The sequence below is a fragment of the Molossus molossus genome, unplaced genomic scaffold (assembly GCF_014108415.1).
Source record: "Molossus molossus isolate mMolMol1 unplaced genomic scaffold, mMolMol1.p scaffold_m16_p_7, whole genome shotgun sequence".
NCBI lineage: Eukaryota > Metazoa > Chordata > Mammalia > Chiroptera > Molossidae > Molossus > Molossus molossus.
In genome coordinates, this window is record NW_023425401.1 from 33,686,814 (window position 1) to 33,709,776 (window position 22,963).

General features: G+C 38.3%; 1 protein-coding gene across 6 annotated transcripts in view; it reads right to left on the reverse strand.

Moving 5' to 3' along the window:
* VPS50 (VPS50 subunit of EARP/GARPII complex) overlaps positions 1–22,963 on the reverse strand; it is a 126,485-nt gene that overhangs the window by 17,666 nt on the left and 85,856 nt on the right. For all 6 annotated transcript variants that reach the window (XM_036247047.1, XM_036247046.1, XM_036247045.1 and 3 more), the window contains 4 exons: positions 22,172–22,290; positions 19,391–19,497; positions 3,914–4,035; positions 2,101–2,181 (listed from right to left, as the gene is read on the reverse strand). In XM_036247047.1, the coding sequence (XP_036102940.1) occupies positions 2,101–2,181; positions 3,914–4,035; positions 19,391–19,497; positions 22,172–22,290 (429 nt within the window). The remainder of the gene's footprint in view (positions 1–2,100; positions 2,182–3,913; positions 4,036–19,390; positions 19,498–22,171; positions 22,291–22,963) is intronic.

The window sequence follows — 22,963 nt, forward strand, 5'->3', positions numbered from 1 at the left end:
AGAGGCTGTCCTCCAAAGGAGGACCATGGAGAGGCCCTGTCAAAGTTAGCACACTTTACAACCTGGAATCATCACACAGTCTTCTGATCCAAGGTGCTATTTTTAAGAGATGGGAAGAATAAGGACATAAAGAAAAGTTATCTTCAAAAGACAAGGTGCCAAAGAGAAAAACAGGCATATTTATTTACTGGGAAGGGAAATCTAGTTGGTTTTCAAAAACACATTTCTAAATCTGACTACTACTACACCAGTTCAGGAAAAAACTTATCCAATGAACACAGAATTGGTCAGACAGATACTCTGGATATATTGTTATCAGCAGATGGGTGGCAGCTTGTCTCAAAGAAACCCTCATGTGGTTCCATTGTTTATTTGTTTCTGTTATTTCTTTATATATTGGGTGGCAAAATCCAAAGCATTAAATCCATGCCTTAAGGGTCAAATCTGGAACTGTTTGACTATCATAAAGTAGTAACTAGTAGAGATGACAGAAGAACATCAGAGAGAAAGACTCTAACAAGAAAAACTTCAGCGACAGACTAAGATCCAATGGTAAAGGTAATACTAAGTATCAAACAAGAAGCAAAATTGAAACACAGATAACTGCCCATGGGGTTGAAACCCAGTGGACTTTCAAAGATATAAAAAAAAAAAAAAAAAAAAAAAAAAAAGGATGGCTGGGTCAAGGAGCTTCAACTCTGAAAATGACAATCAGGATTAAATCGTTAAGGCCAAGAAAACAAGCCAGGAGACACTAAACTCACAGATTGGAGTTTATTCATTTGTTCTACATACATTTACTGAAGAAATGCTGTGTGTCAAAGTAAGTGCTATGCAAAAAAAAAAAAATTTTATACACACATATATATATATATGTATGCAAATATGTGCAAGGCAAAAAGATGTCCAAATGGTAAGGGAGATGGTGAGATAGCTACAGATTATTTCCTGCGCTCACCTGAGAGGAATATGCCTCTCACTTTATTCACCTCTCTGCTCAAAGATCACCATCCTATCACCCTGCTTTATTTTCTTCTTAGCACTTATTAGTATCTGACACCATATTATATATTTGTTTATCTGTCTCTATGCCCCAGTAAAATACACATTCCAAGAAGAAAGGAATTACCTCTTTTGTGCACTGATGAATTCCCAGCACTACAAAAATGCATAAAATAATCATTTCAATAAATATTTCTTGAAAGACTGAATGATTGCATTCTTTTATAAAAAGTCAGAACAGAAGTATGCACATAATATAGAGCTTATAAGAAAAGAGGACTCCATCTGAAAATGGAAAAATGTCCTCGGGTAAAAAAGAAAAGAGGAAATTGATTGCTTACTTGCTTAGGTAGATGAAGGAACAAAGGAAACTTTGGAAAATCCTGGGGTTAATTAATGTAGGTGCAGAGAAACATATTGAACAACAAAATTATTTGGCTAGACACCAACCACAAGAAAAAAAGTTAATTTAAATGCTTATGTTAGCTTAAACACTACAGAGTCAGCCCCGTTTTATTACCTAAACTATCTTCTTAAAACATGCGTTTCGTTATGTGACACAGTCAAGAACCCAGACCTCCCACTGCATAGCCAACTAAACACACACTTGAATGTCATGGTCATTTATAAAGTGGTCCTAAGCACTTCAACACAACTCTTCTGCATATACCAGTGCACCATCACAAAGCCCTGCCAAATGCTGGGCCAGGCTTGCTCCCACCTCAAGGCCCTTGCTTAGCCTCTGAACCTCAACCTAAATGCCTGTCTGCCTTCTTTTTCCCATGCAGACCATGCCTGTTCATCAAAGTCTGGCCCAAGTCTCGCTTCTCCCTTGAGTTGTTCTCTGACATGAAATGTGCACAGACACCTTTCCTCCCTTGGAACATGTACTGGATACACAGCCAATATCATCTTCTCCCATGTGTACTAGTTTTCTTTCTCCAATCAGACTATAGGAAAACTCCATTTTACTTCCTCTGAGCACTTCGTGTAATACTGAGACTCAGGCACTCAGTAAACACAGAGACATACATTTATATGTAGTTGATTAGATGGCTAATCTCTATTTTATAATAACTGATTCCAATAATTACTTACCAAGTCAATAAGGCTCTCTTGTATTCTGTTTAGAGTTGTTCTTAGTCTACTACTACTAAGGCCTAGTCCTGTTGATTCCAACTGAAAAAGAAAAGAAAAAGGTGTGATAAATCGCTATGGAGACAATCTTGCAAATGTTGTAACTTCAAATTAACCCAAGCAAAGCATCTGATGAGTTTTCACTCAATTTAGAAACACAAAATATCAAGCAAAGACCTCAAACCTCAGACCTCAAGGGAACAAGAGAACTATTTACACGTGTGCATGTACAGGTCACATGGACATCTATCAATCAAGTGCATTTATCAGGAGAGAGTTCACCAGAATTTTTTCCCCAAAGTCATTATATTTAGTTAAAAAAATTAAGATTTTAGATACTTAAAGATAGTACACTGTGTTGTATTTATGAAGAAGCATACTAATGTGTTACTAATTTATTTTTTAACACAAGTTAGAGACAGCCTAAACCCTTCATTCAAAATTTAATAAAATTTTTGTTATGCTTGGTAAACATTTCACAGTATACAATTCTCTTCACTACAACAAAGCCAAAGCAGTTATAAAACTCTTAACACAAGAACATAAGTGAGAAATGATACTTGACTGTTAAGACATGAAAAGTTGGCTCCTTGAGTGACGATTCTATTGCTGAATAGATTTTAATTTAAAGGCAATCATAGATACATACAGACATCTGGGGAAATGTTAAAATAGTCTGTATGAGCCAATAAATTATTAATAGCAAACTATAAAATATATCATCTCACTGACTGATTCACAGAAATTATGTGTGTTGATACATACACAAGCATACACACACATTATTGTTCTTCATTCCTTTCTAAGATACAAGAATGAGAAATTACTTACACAACATGTGTTAGGAAGCCTCAAGCCAAAATAGTTGTGTGATGGCATAGTGTAGTAAAACATGAACTAATTTTACATGGTAACTTTACATTATTTTATTTTTGCTAGGTTTTATAACTTCATCAATTCATTTTCTTCTTTTTTCATGAAGACATTATATGTTATTAAATTCAGCTCTTTTAAATGTACAGTTTAATGAATTTTGGTAATTGTATATAGCCTTGTAACCAGTGCCACAATCAAGGTATAGAAGAGTTCCCTTGCCTTTAAAGATGTTGTCAAGCCTTTTGCACTTCATCACCTCCTCTACCCTTACTTAACCCCTGAACTGCTCTCTGTCTTTGTAGGTGAACCATACAATAATTCCCAAATATCAGGTCAGTTACTTGCTCAATACTGTGTTGTTCTCCTTAGAAGCAGAAAAAGATAAACTCAATAAGAGCTTTAGAAACACAGTAAGGAGGAGCAGAAACATTAATTCTGTAGCAAGCAGATGGTTTAGTTCAAAGACGTTCAATTATTTTAATAAATATTTGCCATTACCTTCTGAATATAGTACACCTGCTAAGGTTGTTAGCCAATATTTCAAATACCTCATTTGCTATGTGGTGATTATACACTGGGCCAGATTTAAACAAGGCAACCTGCACATTTTTCATTGCCAAAGTATGTCGAGGTTAGAAACAGATGCTGTATTTTTTCTGCCAAAAAGTTGAATAACATACAATATGTTTATCATATCAAAGCTTAACATTAACACATAAATAAGGCAATCAGGCAGGCAGAAAGCTGCTATCAATAATTTTGTTGGACTTTTGATGGCTAATTTTCAAACTAATGCTATTTGTGTATTTTATACATAGAGAACGAACTGAACTTTATATTTAAAAAAATAAATAAATAGGCCGTCAAAGAAACACTTTCCCTGCAAAGGTTGACTTACTGAATCATTCCGACCAAAAAAGGTATATATCGCATATAAGTAATAATCAAACAGCTGAGACATAAAATGGATGACATCAAAGGCAATTGGCTTGAGAATGTTCATCATCTGCATATATTTACCTGAAAAAAAAAATTAGGTAGAACAAGATTAAAACCCATTAATCTATAACTATAAAGTGACAATAAAAATTCTTTACCAAAACATTTTTTTAAATGAAATATTACATTCTTTAGTCACACTAGCCACATTTCAAGTGCCTGATAGTCATTTGTGGCTAGTGGCTACTTTTGTGGGCAGCAAGATATAAAACAGTGATATCAGCACTGATATAAATAACACTGATGAAGATTATTGACATTGTTATTTTTACTCTTTGTCAAATATTCATGGAAATGCTATACTGGTCTACAAATGGCACTGTACAAACATACAACACAGTTCCTCATTTCTTGGAGATTCCACTTAAAATACTTTCTTCAAAAATGTTTAGGTATAATAAAACAGAAGACAATGTACTTGAGAAAAAGTGGGGTTTTTCATAAGCATACAAACACACTCACACAGAGGAAAAGTAAAAAGGCCACATGAAAGACACTGCCCCTTCTGCTGAATCCTAGCCCTGTGAAATCTTGTCAGAGGCCAAGAACACTTCTTTATCACTACATCACTTAAGAGCTCCATACCCTCAAAATGCCAAGAGCATATCCTCCTCATTCCTTCATTTAGAAAACACCAGTATTTCATTCTCCTTCCTCTAAACATATAATACAATTACAGAAAAAAATTAAAAAGCGAAATTTAACACTTATAAGCTGGTTAATGTATCTGAAGAGTGCATGGGAGATGGGCTGAATCAAAGAACAAATAATAACAAGTCCCTGAAAATGGCGGCAGAGTGAATGGAGGCTACATAGACATCTCCCAGGACCAAACTGTAATTACAACTAAAATAAAGACAAATCGTCAGGAAAAAGCAAGAGAAAAGCAGCTTGCGAGGACCATATAACCAGGGACACTGAATCGATCCTGGTAAAATTGCGGAGGATGAGAGGGGGCTGGGAGCCCACAGACAGCAGCAGTCTTAGCTGTGAGCAGTGCCCTCAGAGTTAAATTCCCAAGCCTGCTCCACAGTGCAGAGAGCCTGGAGAGGGTACTAAAATACCCACAGCCACGCACCTTGGGCTCTGGCAGAGGGAGGGAGGACTGGACTAGAACTGTGTGGGGACACTTGGGATTTGGAAGACGCTCAGCGCATTTGCTGAGTTGTGGTCATACAGGATGGTGGCCATCTTACTCCTTCCCAGGGCTCTGGGGAGAGGCTGTGACCCCTCCCTCAGAGATTCAACCCCACCCAGGTGGAGCATTGAAATGCAAATTGAGGCTCATTAACAACCACATCTGCCCCACCCTTGGAAAATCCCCTTACAGTGAACACCTGAGAGAGTTTTTTCATTCAACTGAGGACCCAAGGCTCTTCAAGTACCCACAACTAATAGCTTCCCGGCAAATAGGTAGAGGATAACTGACCCTTTCCTGGACTTGTGAATCTACCCAGGAAAGTAAGACTTAACAGTGGTGTTTAACGTGGTTCCTTCAATGCTCTTCCAAGCCCAGTAGTGGGAGCCACAAACAGCAGAACACCAACACCCACAGGAAAAATTTGGCAGGCTCCAAAACCCACTGAGACAGCCAAAATTGTAAAACAAAGAAATAAAACCCAAATGAAAGAACAAGAGACCTCTACTGAAGATGAGATAAATGAAATGCAGTTAAACAAGTTAACATAACTAGAATTAAGAGCCATGATCTTAAGGAAACTCAACAGCATGACTAAGGACATCAACACCATGAGTAAGGACACAGAAACACTGAAAACCAACCAACTGGAAATGAAAAACCACCAAGAAGAAATGAAGAATGACATAGCAGAAATAAAGAACACATTGGAAGGATTAAAAAACAGAGGACAGGAAGTTGAGAACCAGATCAGTGGATTAGAAGACAGGGTAGAAAAAAATCAGCCAATCAGAAAACCAAAGGAAAAAAACAATTAAGAAACAGGAAGACAGTGAAAGAGAACTGTGGGACAACTGGAAACATAATATTTACATCATAGGAGTCTCTAAAGAAGAAGAAAGTGAACAAGGGTTAGAGAATATATTTAAAGAAATAGTGACAGAAAACATCCCTAATTTGGTGAAGGAAGAGGCATTCAAGTTCAAGAAGCACAGAGAGTCCTAAGTAAGAAGAACCCAAACAGGCCCACACCAAGACACATAGTAATTAAAATGCCAAAGATTAAAGACAAAGAGAAAATCCTAAAGGCAGCAAGAGATAAGCAACAGGTTACCTACAAAGGAACTCCCATAAGGCTATCAGCTGACTTCTCACAAGAAACACTACAGGCCAGAAGGGAATGGCATGAAGTATACAAGAACATAAAAAACAAGGATCTGAATCCAAGACTACTCTACCCAGCAAGACTATCATTCAAAATAGAAGGTCAAATAAAGAGCTTCCTAGACAAAAAAAAAAAAAAAAAAGGCTAAGGGAATACATTACCACCAAACCAGCACTGCAAGAAATGTTAAAAGAACTGCTGTAATTACTAGAAGAAATAGGAAGAAAAATATAACCACACTAAACAAAAATGGCAATAAATAAGTATATATCAATAATCACCTTAAATGTAAATGAACTGAATGCTCCAAAAAAAAAGACACAGAGTAGCTGATTGGATGAGAAAGTATGAGTCATATATATGTTGCTTACAAGAGACCCACCTCACAACAAAAGACTCACATAGGTTGAAAGTGAAGGGATGAAAAAAAAAATCTTCCAAGCAAATGGAAAGGAAAACAAATCTAGGGTAGCAATACTCATATCTGATAAAATAGATTTCAAAATGAAGGCCATAACTAGAAACAAAGAAGGCCACTACATAATATTGAAAGGATCTATCCAACAGGAAGATATAACTTTGGTAAACATATATGCACCCAATATTGGAACACCAAAATATATTAAAAATCTTCTGGAGGACTTCAAAGGAGAAATTGACAGCAATACAATCATAGCAGGGGACTTCAACATTCTGCTCACATCACTGAATAGATCCTCTAGACAAAAAATTAGCAAGGAAACAGACTCTAAATGATGCACTAGACCAAATGGATTTAATAGATATCTACAGAGAATTACATCCCAAAACTACAGAATTCACATTCTTCTCAAGTGCACATGGGACATTCGCAAAGGCAGACCACATGTTAGGACACAAACTAAGTCTCTGCAAGTTCAAGAAGACTGAAATCATATCAAGCATCTTCTCAGATCACAATGGAATGAAACTAGAAATCAATTGCAAGAAGAACATGCAAAGACATTTGAACACACAGAGGCTAAATAGTATGTTATTAAACAATGCACAGGTTACTGAGGAGATCAAGAAAAAAATTTAAAACTTCCTGGAAACCAAAGAAAATGAATACACAACAACACAAAATCTATGGGATGCAGTGAAAGCAGTTCTGAGAAGGAAGGTCCTACCACTACAGGCCTACCTCAAGAAACAAGACAAATTTCTAATTGACTGTCTAACCTCACAATTTAAAGAACTAGAAAGTAAACAAAAAGAAAACCCCAGAGTAAGTAAAAGGAAAGAAATAGTAAAGACCAGAGCAGAAATAAATGACATAGAGACAAAAAAAAAAAAAAAATTTCACAGGATCAATGAAACAAAGAGCTGGTTTTTCAAAAGGATAAACAAGATTGATGGACCTTAGCTAGACTCACCAAGAAACAAAGAGAGAGAACCCAAATACACAAAATCAGAAATGAAAGAGGAGAATAATAACTGACACCACAGAAATACAAAGGATCATTAACAAATACTATGAACAATTACATGGCAACAAATTCGACAATCTAAGCGAAATGGACAAATTTCTAGAAACACATAGTTTCCCAAAACTGGACCAGGAAGAGATAGAAAACTTGAACAGACCAATAACAACTAAGGAAATTGAAGAGGTAATCAAGACTCTCCCAGCAAACAAAAGCCCAGACCCAGATGGCTTCATGGGGAGTTTTAACGAACATTCAAAGAAGAACTAATAACCATTCTCCTCAAACTATTTCAAAAAATGAACATATGGGACTACATCAAACTAAAAAGCTTCTGCACAGCAAAAGACACCATCATAAAAATGGAAAAGCAACCCACTGTATGGGAGAGCATAATTGCCAATGATACATCACATAAGGGGTTTTTCCAATATATACAGAGTGCTCATACAACTCAACAAAAGAAAGACAAAGAACACAATTTAAAAAATGGGCAGAGGAGCTAAATAGACATCTCTCCAAATAGGACACACAAATGGCTAAGAGACATATGAAGAAATGCTCAACATCACTAATCATCAGAGAGATGCAAATTAAAACAACAAAGAGGTATCACCTCACACCTGTCAGAATGGCTACCATCTACAAATCACCAAACAATAAGTATTGGCAAGGTTATGGAGAAAAGGGGACTCTAGTACACTGCTGGTGGGAATGCAGACTGGTGCAGCCACTATGGAAAACAATATGGTGTTACCTCAAAAAATTAAAAATTGAATTGCTATTTGACCCTGTGATACCACTTCTAGGAATATACCCTAAGAAGCCTAAAACACCAATCAGAAAGAATATATGTACCCCCATGTTCATAGCAGCACTATTTACAATAGCTAAGATCTGGAAACACCTCAAATTTCCATCAGTACACGAATGGATAAAAAAGCGGTGGTACATGTACACAATGGAGTACTATGCAGCTGTAAGAAAGAAAGACCTCTTATCCTTTGAGACGACATGGAGGGACCTGGAGAGTATTATCCTAAGCAAAACCAGTCAAGCAGAGAAAGACAAATATCACATGATCTCAATTATTTATGGAATATAACGAACATAACAGTCTGAAGCATAGGGTAGACCCAGAGATGTGGAAGTAGGGTTTAGATGGACAACCCTCAGAAAAGGGGCAGTGTGGGGAGGAAAGAGATAAACCACAGAACTTATATGCATGTATGCATAACCGACGGATACGAACAACAAAGTTGGGGATAGGGTGGGGGCATGGGGAAGAGGGTGTCAACGGGGAAAAAAAGGAGAAACATCTGTAACAAAATTAATAAAAAATAATAATAACAAGTCCCTGTATTTCTCTTGTATGAAAAATAACAGGAAAAGAAGCATTTTTATTTTTAAAAATTATCTTCTACAGAAGATGTTAAAATAGACCATTTGTTTAATTTCCAAATGAGCAAATAATTCAGGTGCCGACTCTACTTCATGTAACTGCTGTAAATTTTAACTGGGACTATTGAAAACACCATGACTCAAGAGAAAACACAGTAACGGCAATAGAAAAAAATGACAAATTTACTCTAATAAAATTTCTACTATCAAAACCATGTCTTATTACCTAAGAACTCAGTTAATTTACATGAGATGATAAAAGTCAGTTGATCAGGAAGAGACACACAAACCACATACACGTCAAAAAGTAAAAGCTATTCTTCCTCCTACTTGTAAGTCTTTTGTTTCAGAATCAGCTTTTGCAATTATTTCATGCAGATATTCTATTTTTAATCACAATTTTAAAATATTTTAAAAATATGCTCCTAGAATATTCTAGATCACTATACAAATATTTCATCAACTAGAAACATACAGTTTATTAAACTGTAACACTTTACACAAATTTATGAGACACTGTGAAGAAGAAAAAAATGGAAAAGTATTATGTTACATTACTTTAACCTGTAAAAGAAAAAGAGAGATGAGTAGGCGGAATGAGGGAGAATATCTGGGTTGAGACATTCCACAATACAAATCTCCTCTCCATTCCTAATAGACATTGTTCACATAATTAATCTTAAGGAAAGAAATAGAAATAATTATTAATAGGTAAAACCTATTTTAAATGTGCATTCAGAAAAAAAAACAAAACTAGATGTTTCCTACCACTGTGAAAAAAAATTTAAACAATTGTATTCATTCATTCAATCAACTCATGTAGCCAACACTTTTTGAAGGCTTACTATGTACTTGGCCTTGTGTTAAGACACAAGGAATTATAGTCTCTGCTCTCAGACCTTAAATGATCATACATGGAAGGCAGCCACTGATAAGCAGGCTGCCAGTATATTAAAAGGTCCTTCCAGTTCAAGAGAGCTGAGCAGCCTCTGGAGGCCTGAGGAACCTTATGTACCTCCTCGGATTACTGAATTAAAGGAGAATTTTACAATGAGTTAAGCCTGTATCTACGAAGAGACAAGACTGAGGAGGTAAAGGCAGGTGGGTATGATCACCAGAGAATGGCGAAAACCAGAAAAATTTCTAGACCAGGGGTTGGCACACCTTTCCTTTAAAGACCAAAGAGTGGAACGTTTAGGCTCTGCATACCACGCAGTCTCTGTGGTGACCACTCTTTCCAACTACTCGACTGCCTTTTTAGCGCAAAAGCAGCCATGGGCAAAATGCAACAACTGAACTGGATGCGTTCCTATAAAACTTTATTTACAAAAACAGGCAGCCAGACGGTCTGGCCTGCAGGCTCTCGTTTCCCAACCGCTTTACTGTATGACAGATAGTGAATGGGGGCATTTTGATGGAAAGTGCAAAGACATTAATAAAGCATGAAAGGACCAAAAAGGAGGTGGGAGGTATTAGCTAGGATGGTGACTGCTTAGAATCAGCGGGTACAGGAAGAGAGCAGGCGCGAGAAACAGGGCTAAAACATGAAAGGTTAACAAGGTCCACATGGGGGATGAAGTGTACCAATCTGCATGCCCTCTTCTAACACTGTCCCTCATCAGCAGTTACCGTAGCGGCTGCCAGAATTTTCCCACAGACAAAAAAGAAACAAAAAACTCAGGATTCCTTTCTAAAAGAATTAAGCAAACTAAACGAAAAAAAATTTGAGCAAACTTAAATAATAATAAATTAGGAAAGCGAAGTCTTCTAGGGTGAATGTGGGCACCACATATTAAAACCTACCTCATTCTGGGAATTTGGAGATCTGCCCCCATAAAGTAAAGGCTGCCAGCAAATCCACTCGGCCCTGCCCTACCCCACACCAAGTCCCTAGTCAGGATTCTTACTAAGGAGATAGAGTCAGCTTAAACAGTTCTAATTACTCAGAAAGGGACACCCACAATAGCTGTATAGGTCTTCTATTTAAGATATGAATAACCAAAAATCATCAGGCCTATTAGGGAAACTCAGAAAGTAAGTAAAAAGAAAAACTAACCCCAGAGGAAATAGAATAATTCAAGCTAAAGAAGAGAAATATAATAATTATGTAAAACCCTATAACAGAAGAATAGGGAGGGAAAAACAAAACAGGGAATACAGAAGAGCTCTTAAAGACTAAAACTATAATTTTTCTTTTAATCTTCACCCGAAAACATTTTTGCACTTATCTTCAGATAGAGCAGGAGGGAGGGAGGGAGGAAGAAAGAGAGAGAAACATCGATGTGAGAGAGACACATCAACTGGTTGCCACCCACATGACTGCAACCGGGGCCGGGCACAAGCTGCAACTAAGGTACATGCCCTCAGTGGAAACCGAACCCGGGACTCTCTGGTCCGCGGGCCGATGCTTCACCACTGAGCCAAACCAGCCAGGGCATAATTTTTATTTTATTTTATTTTATTTTATTATTATTTTTTATCCTCACCCGAGAACATTTTTTTTTTTCTATTTTCTGTTCAGATAGAGTGAGAGGGAGAGAGAGGAAGAGAGAGAAAGAAACATCGACGTGAAAGGGACACATTGAGGGGTCGCCACCCACACGACCCAACCAGGGCCTGGGACAAACTGCAACCGAGGTACGTGCCCTCAGCGGGAACTGAACCCGGGTCCCTCTGGACCTCAGGCCAATGCTCCAACCGCTGGGCCAAACCGGCCAGGGCGGGGCATAATTTTTAAAATAAAAAGTTAAGTAGAAGAAATGGGAAGAAGAAAGTATTTCAGATAGTACAGCAAAAAAGACAAGGATATAGTCCAGCCGGTGTGGCTCAGTGGTTGAGCGTCAACCCATGCACTAAGAGGTCGCTGGTTTGATTCCCAGTGAGGGCACATGCCCAGGTTGTGGGCCTGATCCCCAGTGGGGGGCATGCAGGAGGCGGCCAAATGATGTTCTCTCTCATCAATGCTTCTGTCTCTCTCTTCCTCTGTCTGTCTAATATCAATAAAGAAAAAATAAATAATTAGAAAAAAAAAGACAAGGATATAGAAAACATTAGAGAAACAATGAGACATAAAGGACCAACCTAAGAGGCTAAATACCTGAGTAATGGGAAAATAAAGAAAAAGAGAACAGAGAAAATAGGAAGGTGAAATTATCAAAGAAATGGCAACACCAGTCACAGCTGAGAAATACAGAAACCTTCAGACTGAAAGGTTCACAAGCTACACAACACATAATGAAAAAGAACTCATGCCTAGATACCTCAATAGAGAATTCTGAAACATCTAGAAAAAATTTGCTGAAAGTTTTCAGAGAAAGAAAGAAAAAAAAAGGAATTCACCTACAATAAAATGAGTAGAACATTAGAGGTTTCAACTCTCTAAGGAGAATTTTTAATGTCTAATTCTACACACAACTAAACTGTGTTTCAGTAAAAAGCCTGAATAAAAAACATATTCAGACTGACTGAAATTTAAAAAACTTACCTCTCATCCCCCCTTTCTGGGCAATTTCAACTAAAAGAAAGACAAATGGAAACAGGCCAAAAAATTGCCTCCGTTCTGGTGGCTGAGAGTGGTGGGGTGGGAGAATACCACTTTTCATTACAAGCCCTTGTTTACTATTGAATGTGTGACTTTGAGATGTACTGCCTTGATAAAAAATATAAAAGCATGGCTCTGAAGTCAGCCTTCCCAGGTTCAAAACCGTGGCCAGTGGTTCAAGCGGTGCAGATGCACGCTGCCCCCTTCTTCCCTTCTGGAGTTCCTTACAGGCCACAGCGAGAGCAGTGGACACAGCAGGCTTGGAGAACACTGAAGAAGGCTATCTATTATACAGCCCAGATGACAGGAAGGCCATCTCCTTCCAAATTATCAACTGCAAGAGGTTCCTGTTCCTGCCTCCAACACCTACTCCAACCCTTTGAGCTCTGTCCAGGGGTAAGCATGAATGCTCCTGTGCTCCTCCGCTGGCTGTGAAGCATGCAAGTTAAGAGCTTACTGGTTCTAGGATCAGACAACCTGGACTCTACCACATAGCTGTGTGACCTAAGGCAAGTTATTTACCTCTGGGCTTTAACTATTTGATGCATTAAAAAGGGTATTATGAAGAATTCATGAGAAAATGCATGTGAAATGTTTGCATAGCATATAATAAGGGAGCAAGAAACCTTAGCTATTATTATTTTAAAATAGTTATAACTATAATGAACTCAATAAGGGATAAGCATAGGGTGTTATTTGAAGAGAATCTAACCCAGTCTGGAGATGAAGACAAACTTCCCAGGGAAAGCACTGTTTAAACTCTCTCACCCTAGCCCAGCCAGTGTGGCTCAGTGGTTGAGCATCAACCCATGTACCAAGAGGTCACCAGTTCGATTCCCTGTCAGGACACATGCCCAGGTTGTGGGCCCAATCCCCCCAGTGGGGGGCATGCAGGAGGCGGCCATCAATGTTCTCTCTCATCAATGTTGCTATTTCTCTCCCTTTCTCTTCCTCTCTCTCTAAAATCAATAAAGAAAAAAAAAAATTAAACAAAAAAACTCTCTCACCCTAAATCTAGACCATGAGCCCTGCATACTCATGGGGAGGAGACACACAGAGGGACTGGCAAAGAAACCAACCAGCAGCAGCATGGACAAGGATCACAACCAAGAGGAGGAACAGTGGGTCTGCCTTAACCGGTTCATCAGTACGGGGCACAGAGAAAGGTATGTGACTACCACAGGAAAGGTGGCCCAGGAAAATTCAATCAGTGAGCCATGAATGCTATGCAGAGGAGGGAATACAAGGGTAAGGAGAAGGGCCTGGATGTGTGTGTGTGGGGGGGGGGGAGAGTGATTTCTTCCACCCTCAGTGCATTATGATGAGACAGGAGGAAAAGTGTTTCTGCAATATTCAAATTTTTTTAAATTATGGTTTGTCACTCTAACATATATATATTGGGCACCTACAAAAGCAAAAGGCACTTGACTGGGTGCTCTATGTGGTGCAAAGATGATGCAAACTCTCTTCATCTGTAGGAGCTGACATTCTGATGGGGCAGGAGCAAGAACAGACTCTGAGTTGGAAGGATACTCATTATTCTTACTGTAGTCGCACTACATTGAAAGATCGGCAAAGGATATAAGTAGCACATAAAGGCACAGTGGATATGCTATAAGTGAGGCACCAAGGAAAGGTTAATTTAGCGCAAGCAAAGATGTACTGAACAATGAAGTGAAAAGCAGAGTGAAAAATGAACAGGTATGTTACTTAAGTCCCTGGCTACCAGTTTTTATTCTGTTGTTTGAATATTATATCTTAGCCCCCTCAAATATCCAATATCATTTTTTTGTAACATGTACTGAGGGATGACACTTCTTGGATCATCCTTTCAAAATGCCATGTTGTAGATCAATTCAGAAAGTGTTTTAAGACTATTTAAAAATATAATATAGCCCTGGCCAGTTTTGCTCAGTGGTTAGAGCGTCAGCCAGCAGACCAGAGTCCTGGGTTTGATTCTCACTAAGGGCACATACCTTGGCTGCAGTTTGTCCCTGGCCCCAGTTGAGGTCGTGTGGGTGGCAACCACTCAATGTGTCTTTCTCACATTGATGTTTCTCTCTCTCTTCCTCCCTCTATCTCTCCCACTCTATCTGAAGATAAGTGCAAAAATGTCCTCGATGAGGATAGAAAACTATATATATATATAAATAATATAAATAATATAAATAAAAAACCAAGAAGAGGAGACTCACATATTAAATATGCTTATAAAGCATATTAATATTTCCAAAAGAAATCAGGAGAAACTGGGTAGCTTTCTTTAAGGATGGAGACTTGGAGGTCAGAGGCATTGCTTACCTCCTGGGGTATTTTCATTTTTAAATATTTTCATGTATTGCCTTTCCAATTTAAAACACTTCGTGATAAAATAACTAATATTAATGCCCCACTTGTAAGAATATACTAGTGAACCCTGGCCGGTTTGGCTCAGCAGTTGGAGTGTCGGCCCGTGGACCAAAGAGTCACGGGTTCAATTCCAGTCAAGGGCACGTACCTCGGTTGTGGTTCGTCCCCAGCCCTGATCATGCGGGCGGGAGGCAACCAATCGATGTGTCTCTCTCACATCAATGCTTCTCTCTCTCTCTCTCTCTCTCTCTCCCCTTCCCACTCTAGCTGAAGATAAATGAAAAATTATCCTCGGGTGAGGGGGAAAAAATGTACTAATGAAGCAGGTGATGGATTTCTTCCCTCCTCTTTCTGTGTTCCCTCCACTATACACACTGCCCCTCAGCCACACTATGCCTCAAAATCCCTTAGATGTGCATATGCTGTTTAAATCCTGGTGCATGTGCTGGTGCATGTTTCTTCCAGCTGCTAAAGTAATAATTTTGTTGTAAGAGCTGTAGTTTTTACAACCATGGATTTTGGCAACCTATTTCCTGCCCCTCAGCCCTCTCGTAGCCCTGCAGTGAGAGCTGCCTCCAGGACACAGACCTCGAACACCCAGACTATTTCAGAGGTGCCAGATTCCCTAAAATTTCTCATCCTCTATCGACAAAACTGTCAGGCTTTTGGATTTGCCCTCTGCACTTGGAAAATACTCCCTGAGCTTTTCTAACAGATATAAGTGCCACCTGGGGCTTGGAAGCCCCATTAACACTCTTTAGTTTAATCTCTCCTAATTATCTGTCAAATATATATGCACTGAAAATGACATTTTGAACGTGCCGTTAATGTTCTAAAATGTGTCTCTCAATCTCAACTACTGAATAATTAGTTCCTTCATCTTCCCAGCACCCAAAATTAACCTATCTTATTTATACAACTGTACTTCTGACTTTTTAAAAGAGATATTACCGTTGCCAGTTTATAATCTTTATGCATCTTATACAATAACTACAGCGAATGGAATAGTGCATTTACTAGTCAGTGATCCCTTAGTGAGTAGTTCCCTTAAAGTTCAATTTTATAAATAGTACAAACTGAAGATAAAGAACATCCCAAGGACAGAGAAAGTGGTGGACTTAAAAATCTACTGGGGAAATAATGGCATCACCTAATCCCAGCCCTAAATGGGAAGATGTGAAAGGTAAATGACCATACTAGGCATTGTTTCCTAACTACAACTACAGTAAAAGTTCTGGTGGTGGAGAAGGTTGAAAGTACAATTGTGAGACTCAGTTCACTGAGTCAAGTTTTATCCAGGATTGCTCTGCTTTACAGGGCTGACATATCAAAGGCCCAGAAGAACGCAGGTTTTCTCAGTTTCTATAAATCCACTGTTAAAAAACAATGTCACCCTGGCCGATTTGGCTCAGCAGTTAGAGCGTCGGCCTGCAGTCCAGAGAGACCCGGGTTCGGTTCCCGCTAAGGGCGCGTACCTCGGTTGCAGTGTGTCCCCAGCCCTGGTTGGTCATGCGGGTGGCGGCCATTCGATGTGTCCCTTTCACATCAATGTTTCTCTCTCTTCCTCTCTCTCCCTCCCACTCTACCTGAACAAAAAAATGGAAAAATGTCCTTGGGTGAGAATAAAAAACAAAAACAAAAACAATGTCCACTATGTCAATCAGTAATCCTTACATAAAAACTGGCTGTCATTGTATTCTGAATTTAACCTCTGCAGCACATTTCTATCCTTATTTTATCCCTTTCTTAGATGATGAGGATAGCAGAATGCACTCTTTCATCTCCTTACGCCTACCAAAAACTGAGGATTTGCAGTTGTTGTTTGCATTTAACTGAATGAAACATGATTTCTCCCATCCTCAATTTTGTTTTAGCCTTACATTTTATTTGATTCTACTGAATATATGTCTTTTAGAGTAAAACGCATCATGATACCCTCTAGCCATTTTTGAACTGGGTAAGTTATAAAAATATAAACAAACTCTTAAATGTATTTAATTGTATTATTTTCCCCATAACATGGTTCAGCTCTGGCTCTTCTCTCCATGTTCAGATTGGTGCTATACTTTCAGCCCACATCTCAGGATAAAGACACACGAGGAGCAGAACGAAGATGATCAGGAGTCCATACGCAATGATAAACCTTTGTGGTTGAAAGCCACTGGTGTTAGGGTGGTCAGTTACTTCAACATAACTAGGCAAAGGCTGACTTCATTACACTGCGTCTCAAGCAGCATATTCAGACACTGAAAACTAGTGAGTCCAGGAGGCTGAGGAAGATGACAAGAATTTTGGAATATCTGTATCGGTGAGGACTATATAAGGGAATTGAGCACGCTGATCCTGAAGAATGGATTGGGAGGGAATAAAAAAGGAAGAACAGTATAACTTCCACCACACATCTGAAAAGTGACCACATGAAAAAATAGGAGAAAAAAATAAAGCTGTACTCTTTTTGCTTTTAAGGATAGAACTAAGACAATAAAATTAGAGAGAGAGAGAGATATTTTCGTTTACCATAAGGAAGAGATTTCTACCAATTAAACCAATCTAATGCAAGAATGACTAGTCTTGCAAAATAAAAGGCTTCCAGCAACTGTAAGACATACAAAAAAGGCTAGCTGGCCACTACATATCAGGGGCATTATAGGGGAAAAAAATCCTTATTTTATGAGAATTTATACCAGATGACCTCTCAGAACCCTTCCAATTCTAATTCTATAAATTCCAGAGAGGAACTCATGACTCTATATTTAGTTAACTCTCTTTGATAAAGAAGAAAAGCTAATTTCCCTGGCAATAATCAGCCATAAAATAGCTTTGTAGAATCTGTCATTTTTCTTTGTCATGAAAATATATACCTTTTCTTTTCCTCTCAATTCATTATTACTTCTCCACTATTTTCCCTAAAGAAAGTGGGACTTCTAAAAACCATTTTGTCTGCTTTATCCTACTCATTAATGAAATGTGGAAATTATCTTTAAGAACACAGACCATTGTAGCAGAGCTAAGTATAATCAAACTAGGCAATAGGAAGTCATCATCTTTATAAAATAAATACAGTGACTTTTATAGAAAACCACTATACTCCTTACTAGTATAGATGACTCAATTTGAGAGACATCTCTATATAATTTTGAGATTTGAAGGCTGAGATAGCATATAAAATGTTGAAATGCTGACATTAAAAAAATCCACATCGCCCTGGCTGGTTTGGCTCAGCGGTTAGAGCGTGGGCCTGCGGTCCAGAGAGACCCGGGTTCGGTTCCCGCTAAGGGCGCGTACCTCGGTTGCAGTTTGTCCCCGGCCCTGGTCGGTCGTGCGGGTGGCAGCCACTCGATGTGTCCCTTTCACGTCGATGTTTCTCTCTCTCTCTCTCTGTTCCTCTCTCTCCCTCCCACTCTACCTGAACAAAAAATGGAAAAATGTCCTCCGGTGAGGATAAAAAAAAAAAAATCCACATCAGTCCTTCTCACATCTCTCATCTCTTCCCCCCCCACACTTCCTTCTCTCCCTCCCTCCTTCCTTCCTTCCTCCTTCCTTCCTTCCCTTCCACTCTATCTAAAAATAAAATCCTTGGGTAAGGATTTAAAGAAAAAATATCATCCTATTTTATAACAAAAGAACAAAAATAAAATCCACATCATCTTCAAACCTAAATATTTTAAGTGTGGTATTTCTTCATGTTTTTACCTTCCACACAATCATCAATAAAGGTCTTATCTGTAATAAGAATTGCACTCCCTACAGTGTAAATATTTAGCTTGTAGAACACCTGTCCCTAAAAATGCCAGAGAATCACAATTCACTTAGCCAAACTAACAGGTAGATGGTAAAGATCCATGGAGCAATTAACTAAAAAATAATGTATAAAAGTAAAACTGGTATTATCATCATCCTACATGTACCTCTACCTCACAGAGAGAATTTTTCATTACATTTCAATTAACTGGGATATTTTAGAAAAAGTGAAACACACAAATAATTACTAAGTAGGTAACTGAAAAAGAAAACTGACATTAATTTTAATATACTATTTGGAACAATTAAGATGTGAAAACATTGACATATGATGATCATAAATCCTTCACTGCAGTGGGCACTGGATATATGCATAACCCATGCACACAGACAATAGTGTGGTGAAGGCCTGGAGTGGGGCGGGGCTGGGTGGAGGTGGGCAAAGGGGGAATTGGGGGACATCTGTAATAGTGTCAACAAAAATAAATAAATAAACAATTCAAACTTTTAAAAATGCAAGTAAAAATCATTTGGTAACAATAGCAGACTAATTGAACTGCTATAATGATATTCTTAAAAAAGGTGTAGCTACTTACCAACAAGTCTTATTACATTCAGTGTTGTATTTGTTAAGATGGGTGCATTTACTTTATTTAGACTGTAGTCTGATTTCTTCCTGCTCTTTAGGGTTTCTCGAGAAATGCTTAACATAGAGAAACAAAAGAGTTGTAATTAGGGTTGTCAAGTAGTAAATAAGTAAGTTATCCAGCTTAGGGTCTATCCTTCATTCATTAACTAGATATTGAAAATCTTAGCATGTATCAATATTATTATCCTCCTGTCCTTACAGAGATTACAATCCAGAGGGAAAAAGAACTTAGTAAGCAAAAAAATAAAGTACTATAATGTATTTCTTTGATTCCAAGACATTAATTATCAACCATTAATAGAAGCTGTCACATAAAAAAATTTAAAAAAATTAAAAAAAACAGATGTTCAAGGGAAATTACAAATCAAATGTACCAAGCATCCTGATTTCAGATATCTAAATATGAAAAAATACCCTCTTTAGAATCTGAGGTAAGTATAAGATATGATGGTCGAGGCTGGCGTTGGGAGGTCGGGGGTCTAGATTCAAAGGAAAAGTAGAAGTGATATGGTAAGTACAGAAAAAAAGGGTTCATGTCCTAGGGTCAAAGGTAAGAGAAAACAGCATGCTCAAAGACACACACAGAATTCACAAGGCTAGCATGGAGAAGGAGAGGGGCAGACGAGAGACAAGAGAGGAGGTAAGCAAAGGCCAGATCACCAAAAGAAATCACACCTAATGAGTATGAACCTTATATTGCATGAAGTGGTGAGCCATTAAAATTTTAACCAGGCAAAGGACATGATCAAATAAGTACATAAGAAAAATATATAAATTTGTATCCAAGAATGGATAAGGTGGCAAGATCGGAGACAGGAAGCCAAGACAAGGGGGCTGATTCAATAATCCGACACAGAGATGATTTCTGGGTGAACTAGGATGGCACAGTGAAACACAAGGAATTATGATACATTTAAGAGACACTTAGAAGTTGGAATTGATGATAACTGTTCATTGATTGACTGCAGTCAGTAGTTTATATTATTCATACTTCTCAGGAGTAAGTTAGGACAGTGCAGGAGGCTACATGACCCTACCAGAAATGCAAGTATATACACATACACTGGCAGACACTATTTTACTCATTCATTTAAATATAATTAGAGCTTTCCTTCTGGATACAATATACCCAAAACATCCAACAGATTAGTTATATTTGGTTCATAACGGATCATAGATGTAGATATTTAAATATTATACACATGTAAAAACCAATGGAAACAAATTTTCCCAATTAAAATATCCATAACTACACAAGTTGTTCACTTTTGAGGGGAGAGATTTCAAAGCAATTAAATATAACTAGGTACTTTGGGGGTAAAGCAGAGAGAAGAGTATGCTTAAACTTGTCATTAAAAATAAAGTATATATGGCCCTGGCCGGTTTGGCTCAGCGGTTAGAGCGTCAGCCTGTGGTCCAGAGAGACCCGGGTTTGGTTCCCGCTAAGGGCACATACCTCGGTTGCAGTTTGTCCCCGGCCCCGGTTGGGTTGTGCGGGTGGCAACCACTCGATGTGTCCCTTTCACGTCGATGTTTCTCTCTCTCTCTCTTCCTCTCTCTCCCTCCCACTCTATCTGAACAAAATATCAAAAAATGTCCTCGGGTGAGGATAAAAAAAAAAAAAAAGTATATATGTGGTTATTAAATGCCTGACTGTCATAAAATTAATTCACTTACACATCAGAATTAGGCCAACCTAACTGGGAGAAGGTGACAAAATAACCCTTAATTAATTCTCCAAGTTTTGTCTGGCTACTGTGGCTCAGTGGTTGAGCATCGACCCATGCACCAAGAGGTCACCAGTTCGCTTCCCGGTCAGGGCACATGCCCAGGTTGTGGGCCCAATCCCCAGTGGGGAGCATGCAGGAGGCGGCCAATCAATGTTCTCTCTCTCATTAATGTTTCTATCTCTCTCTCCCTCTTACTTCCTCTCTCTCTAAAATCAATACAGAGCCCTGGCCGGTTTGGCTCAGTGGTTAGAGCGTCAGCCTGCGGTCCAGAGAGACCCGGGTTTGGTTCCCGCTAAGGGCATGTACTTCAGCTGCAGTTTGTCCCCGGCCCTGGTTGGTCATGCAGGTGGCAGCCACTCGATGTGTCCCTTTCGCATCGATGTTTCTCTCTCTCTCTCTCCCTCCCACTCTATCTGTACAAAAAATGGAAAAATGTCCTCGGGTGAGGATAAAAAATAAAAATAAAAATAAAAAATAAAATCAATACAGAGAAAAATTAATAATTCTCCAAGTTTTTAAAATGAACAGTTTATCATAAAGCAAAACTCAAGTACAAAAAGGGAGCCTAACAGAAGGCTCAAATAGTGAACATAAAGGACATGGGAAAATAAGTGGAGACTTTCTATATTTACTAGATTGAGGAAGAAATTCCACATACAAAAAAATGACTACTTTCCTCCTGGAGGTTTTCCGATCCATGTGAAGCACAAACTGCCTCCAAAGGCAGCACTGATCGTATAAATCAAAGGTTTGTTTGTTTGTTTCTGCAGAAACTATTAATCTCAAAATTAAGAACTCTTTACTAATGTCCATTATCAAGAAAAGTACATTTTTAGCATTTCAAGAATCATTTTTTAAAACATATTAACTTCTGTCCCCTGATGTTATAACAGAAAATTTTAATTTGATTTCTGTTTTTTTCTTACCCTTCAGAGGAAATCTTATATGTGAAGTGTGAACATAAAATGCAAAGAGCCATCTGATCTGCGCGATTTTACCTTTTCACAGGAGCATCGCCTGTCTGCTCGTCCACGTAATCACGTTTTAGTTCCTCTGGGACATCGCTGTCACTGTCATACTCCTGATAGGCGCTTTTTTCCTGTTCATCAGACTCATACTGAAGAAAACACAGAATATTCAACAATGCATATGAAAAGCCAACCTTCCTTGGAGTCCTTCAACATAAAAGTATCCAATTTATAAATAGTTACAGAAAAAATTTCTTAATAACTTAGCTTTCATTTTGCCATCAAGAATCATATTATCCTTCCATTTTCTTCATCATCCTATCTACCTTAACCAGCTCAAAAAAAAAAAAAAACAGAAAGAAAAAGAAAATATAAACATTATACCTACAAAAGCTTGTAAATGTCCAAAAAAGAAAAAAATCAAATATGTACATAAAGAAAAAAAATATTCTGCTAGGCCTTAGGAGAAAAAAAAGTGTTCATGTGATTTTTAAAAATATAATCTCTTCTTGCCTGACTAGTGTTGCCCAGTGGTTAGAGTGTCAGCCCATGCACCAAAGGGTCATGGGTTCAATTTCTGGTCAAGGACACGTACATTGCAGGTTCGATTCCCAACCCCAGTCATGGTGCATGCAAAAGGCAACCAATTGCTATGTCTCTTTCACATCAATGTTTCTCTCTCTCTCCTCCCCTCTTCCTCCCATTCTCTCTAAAATTCAATAGAAAAAAAATATCCTCAGGAGAGGAATAATAAAAATAAAATTAAAAATAAAAATCTCTTCTTCCAAGTAGTTTCAGCACAAGTTCCAACTTGCCAACTCA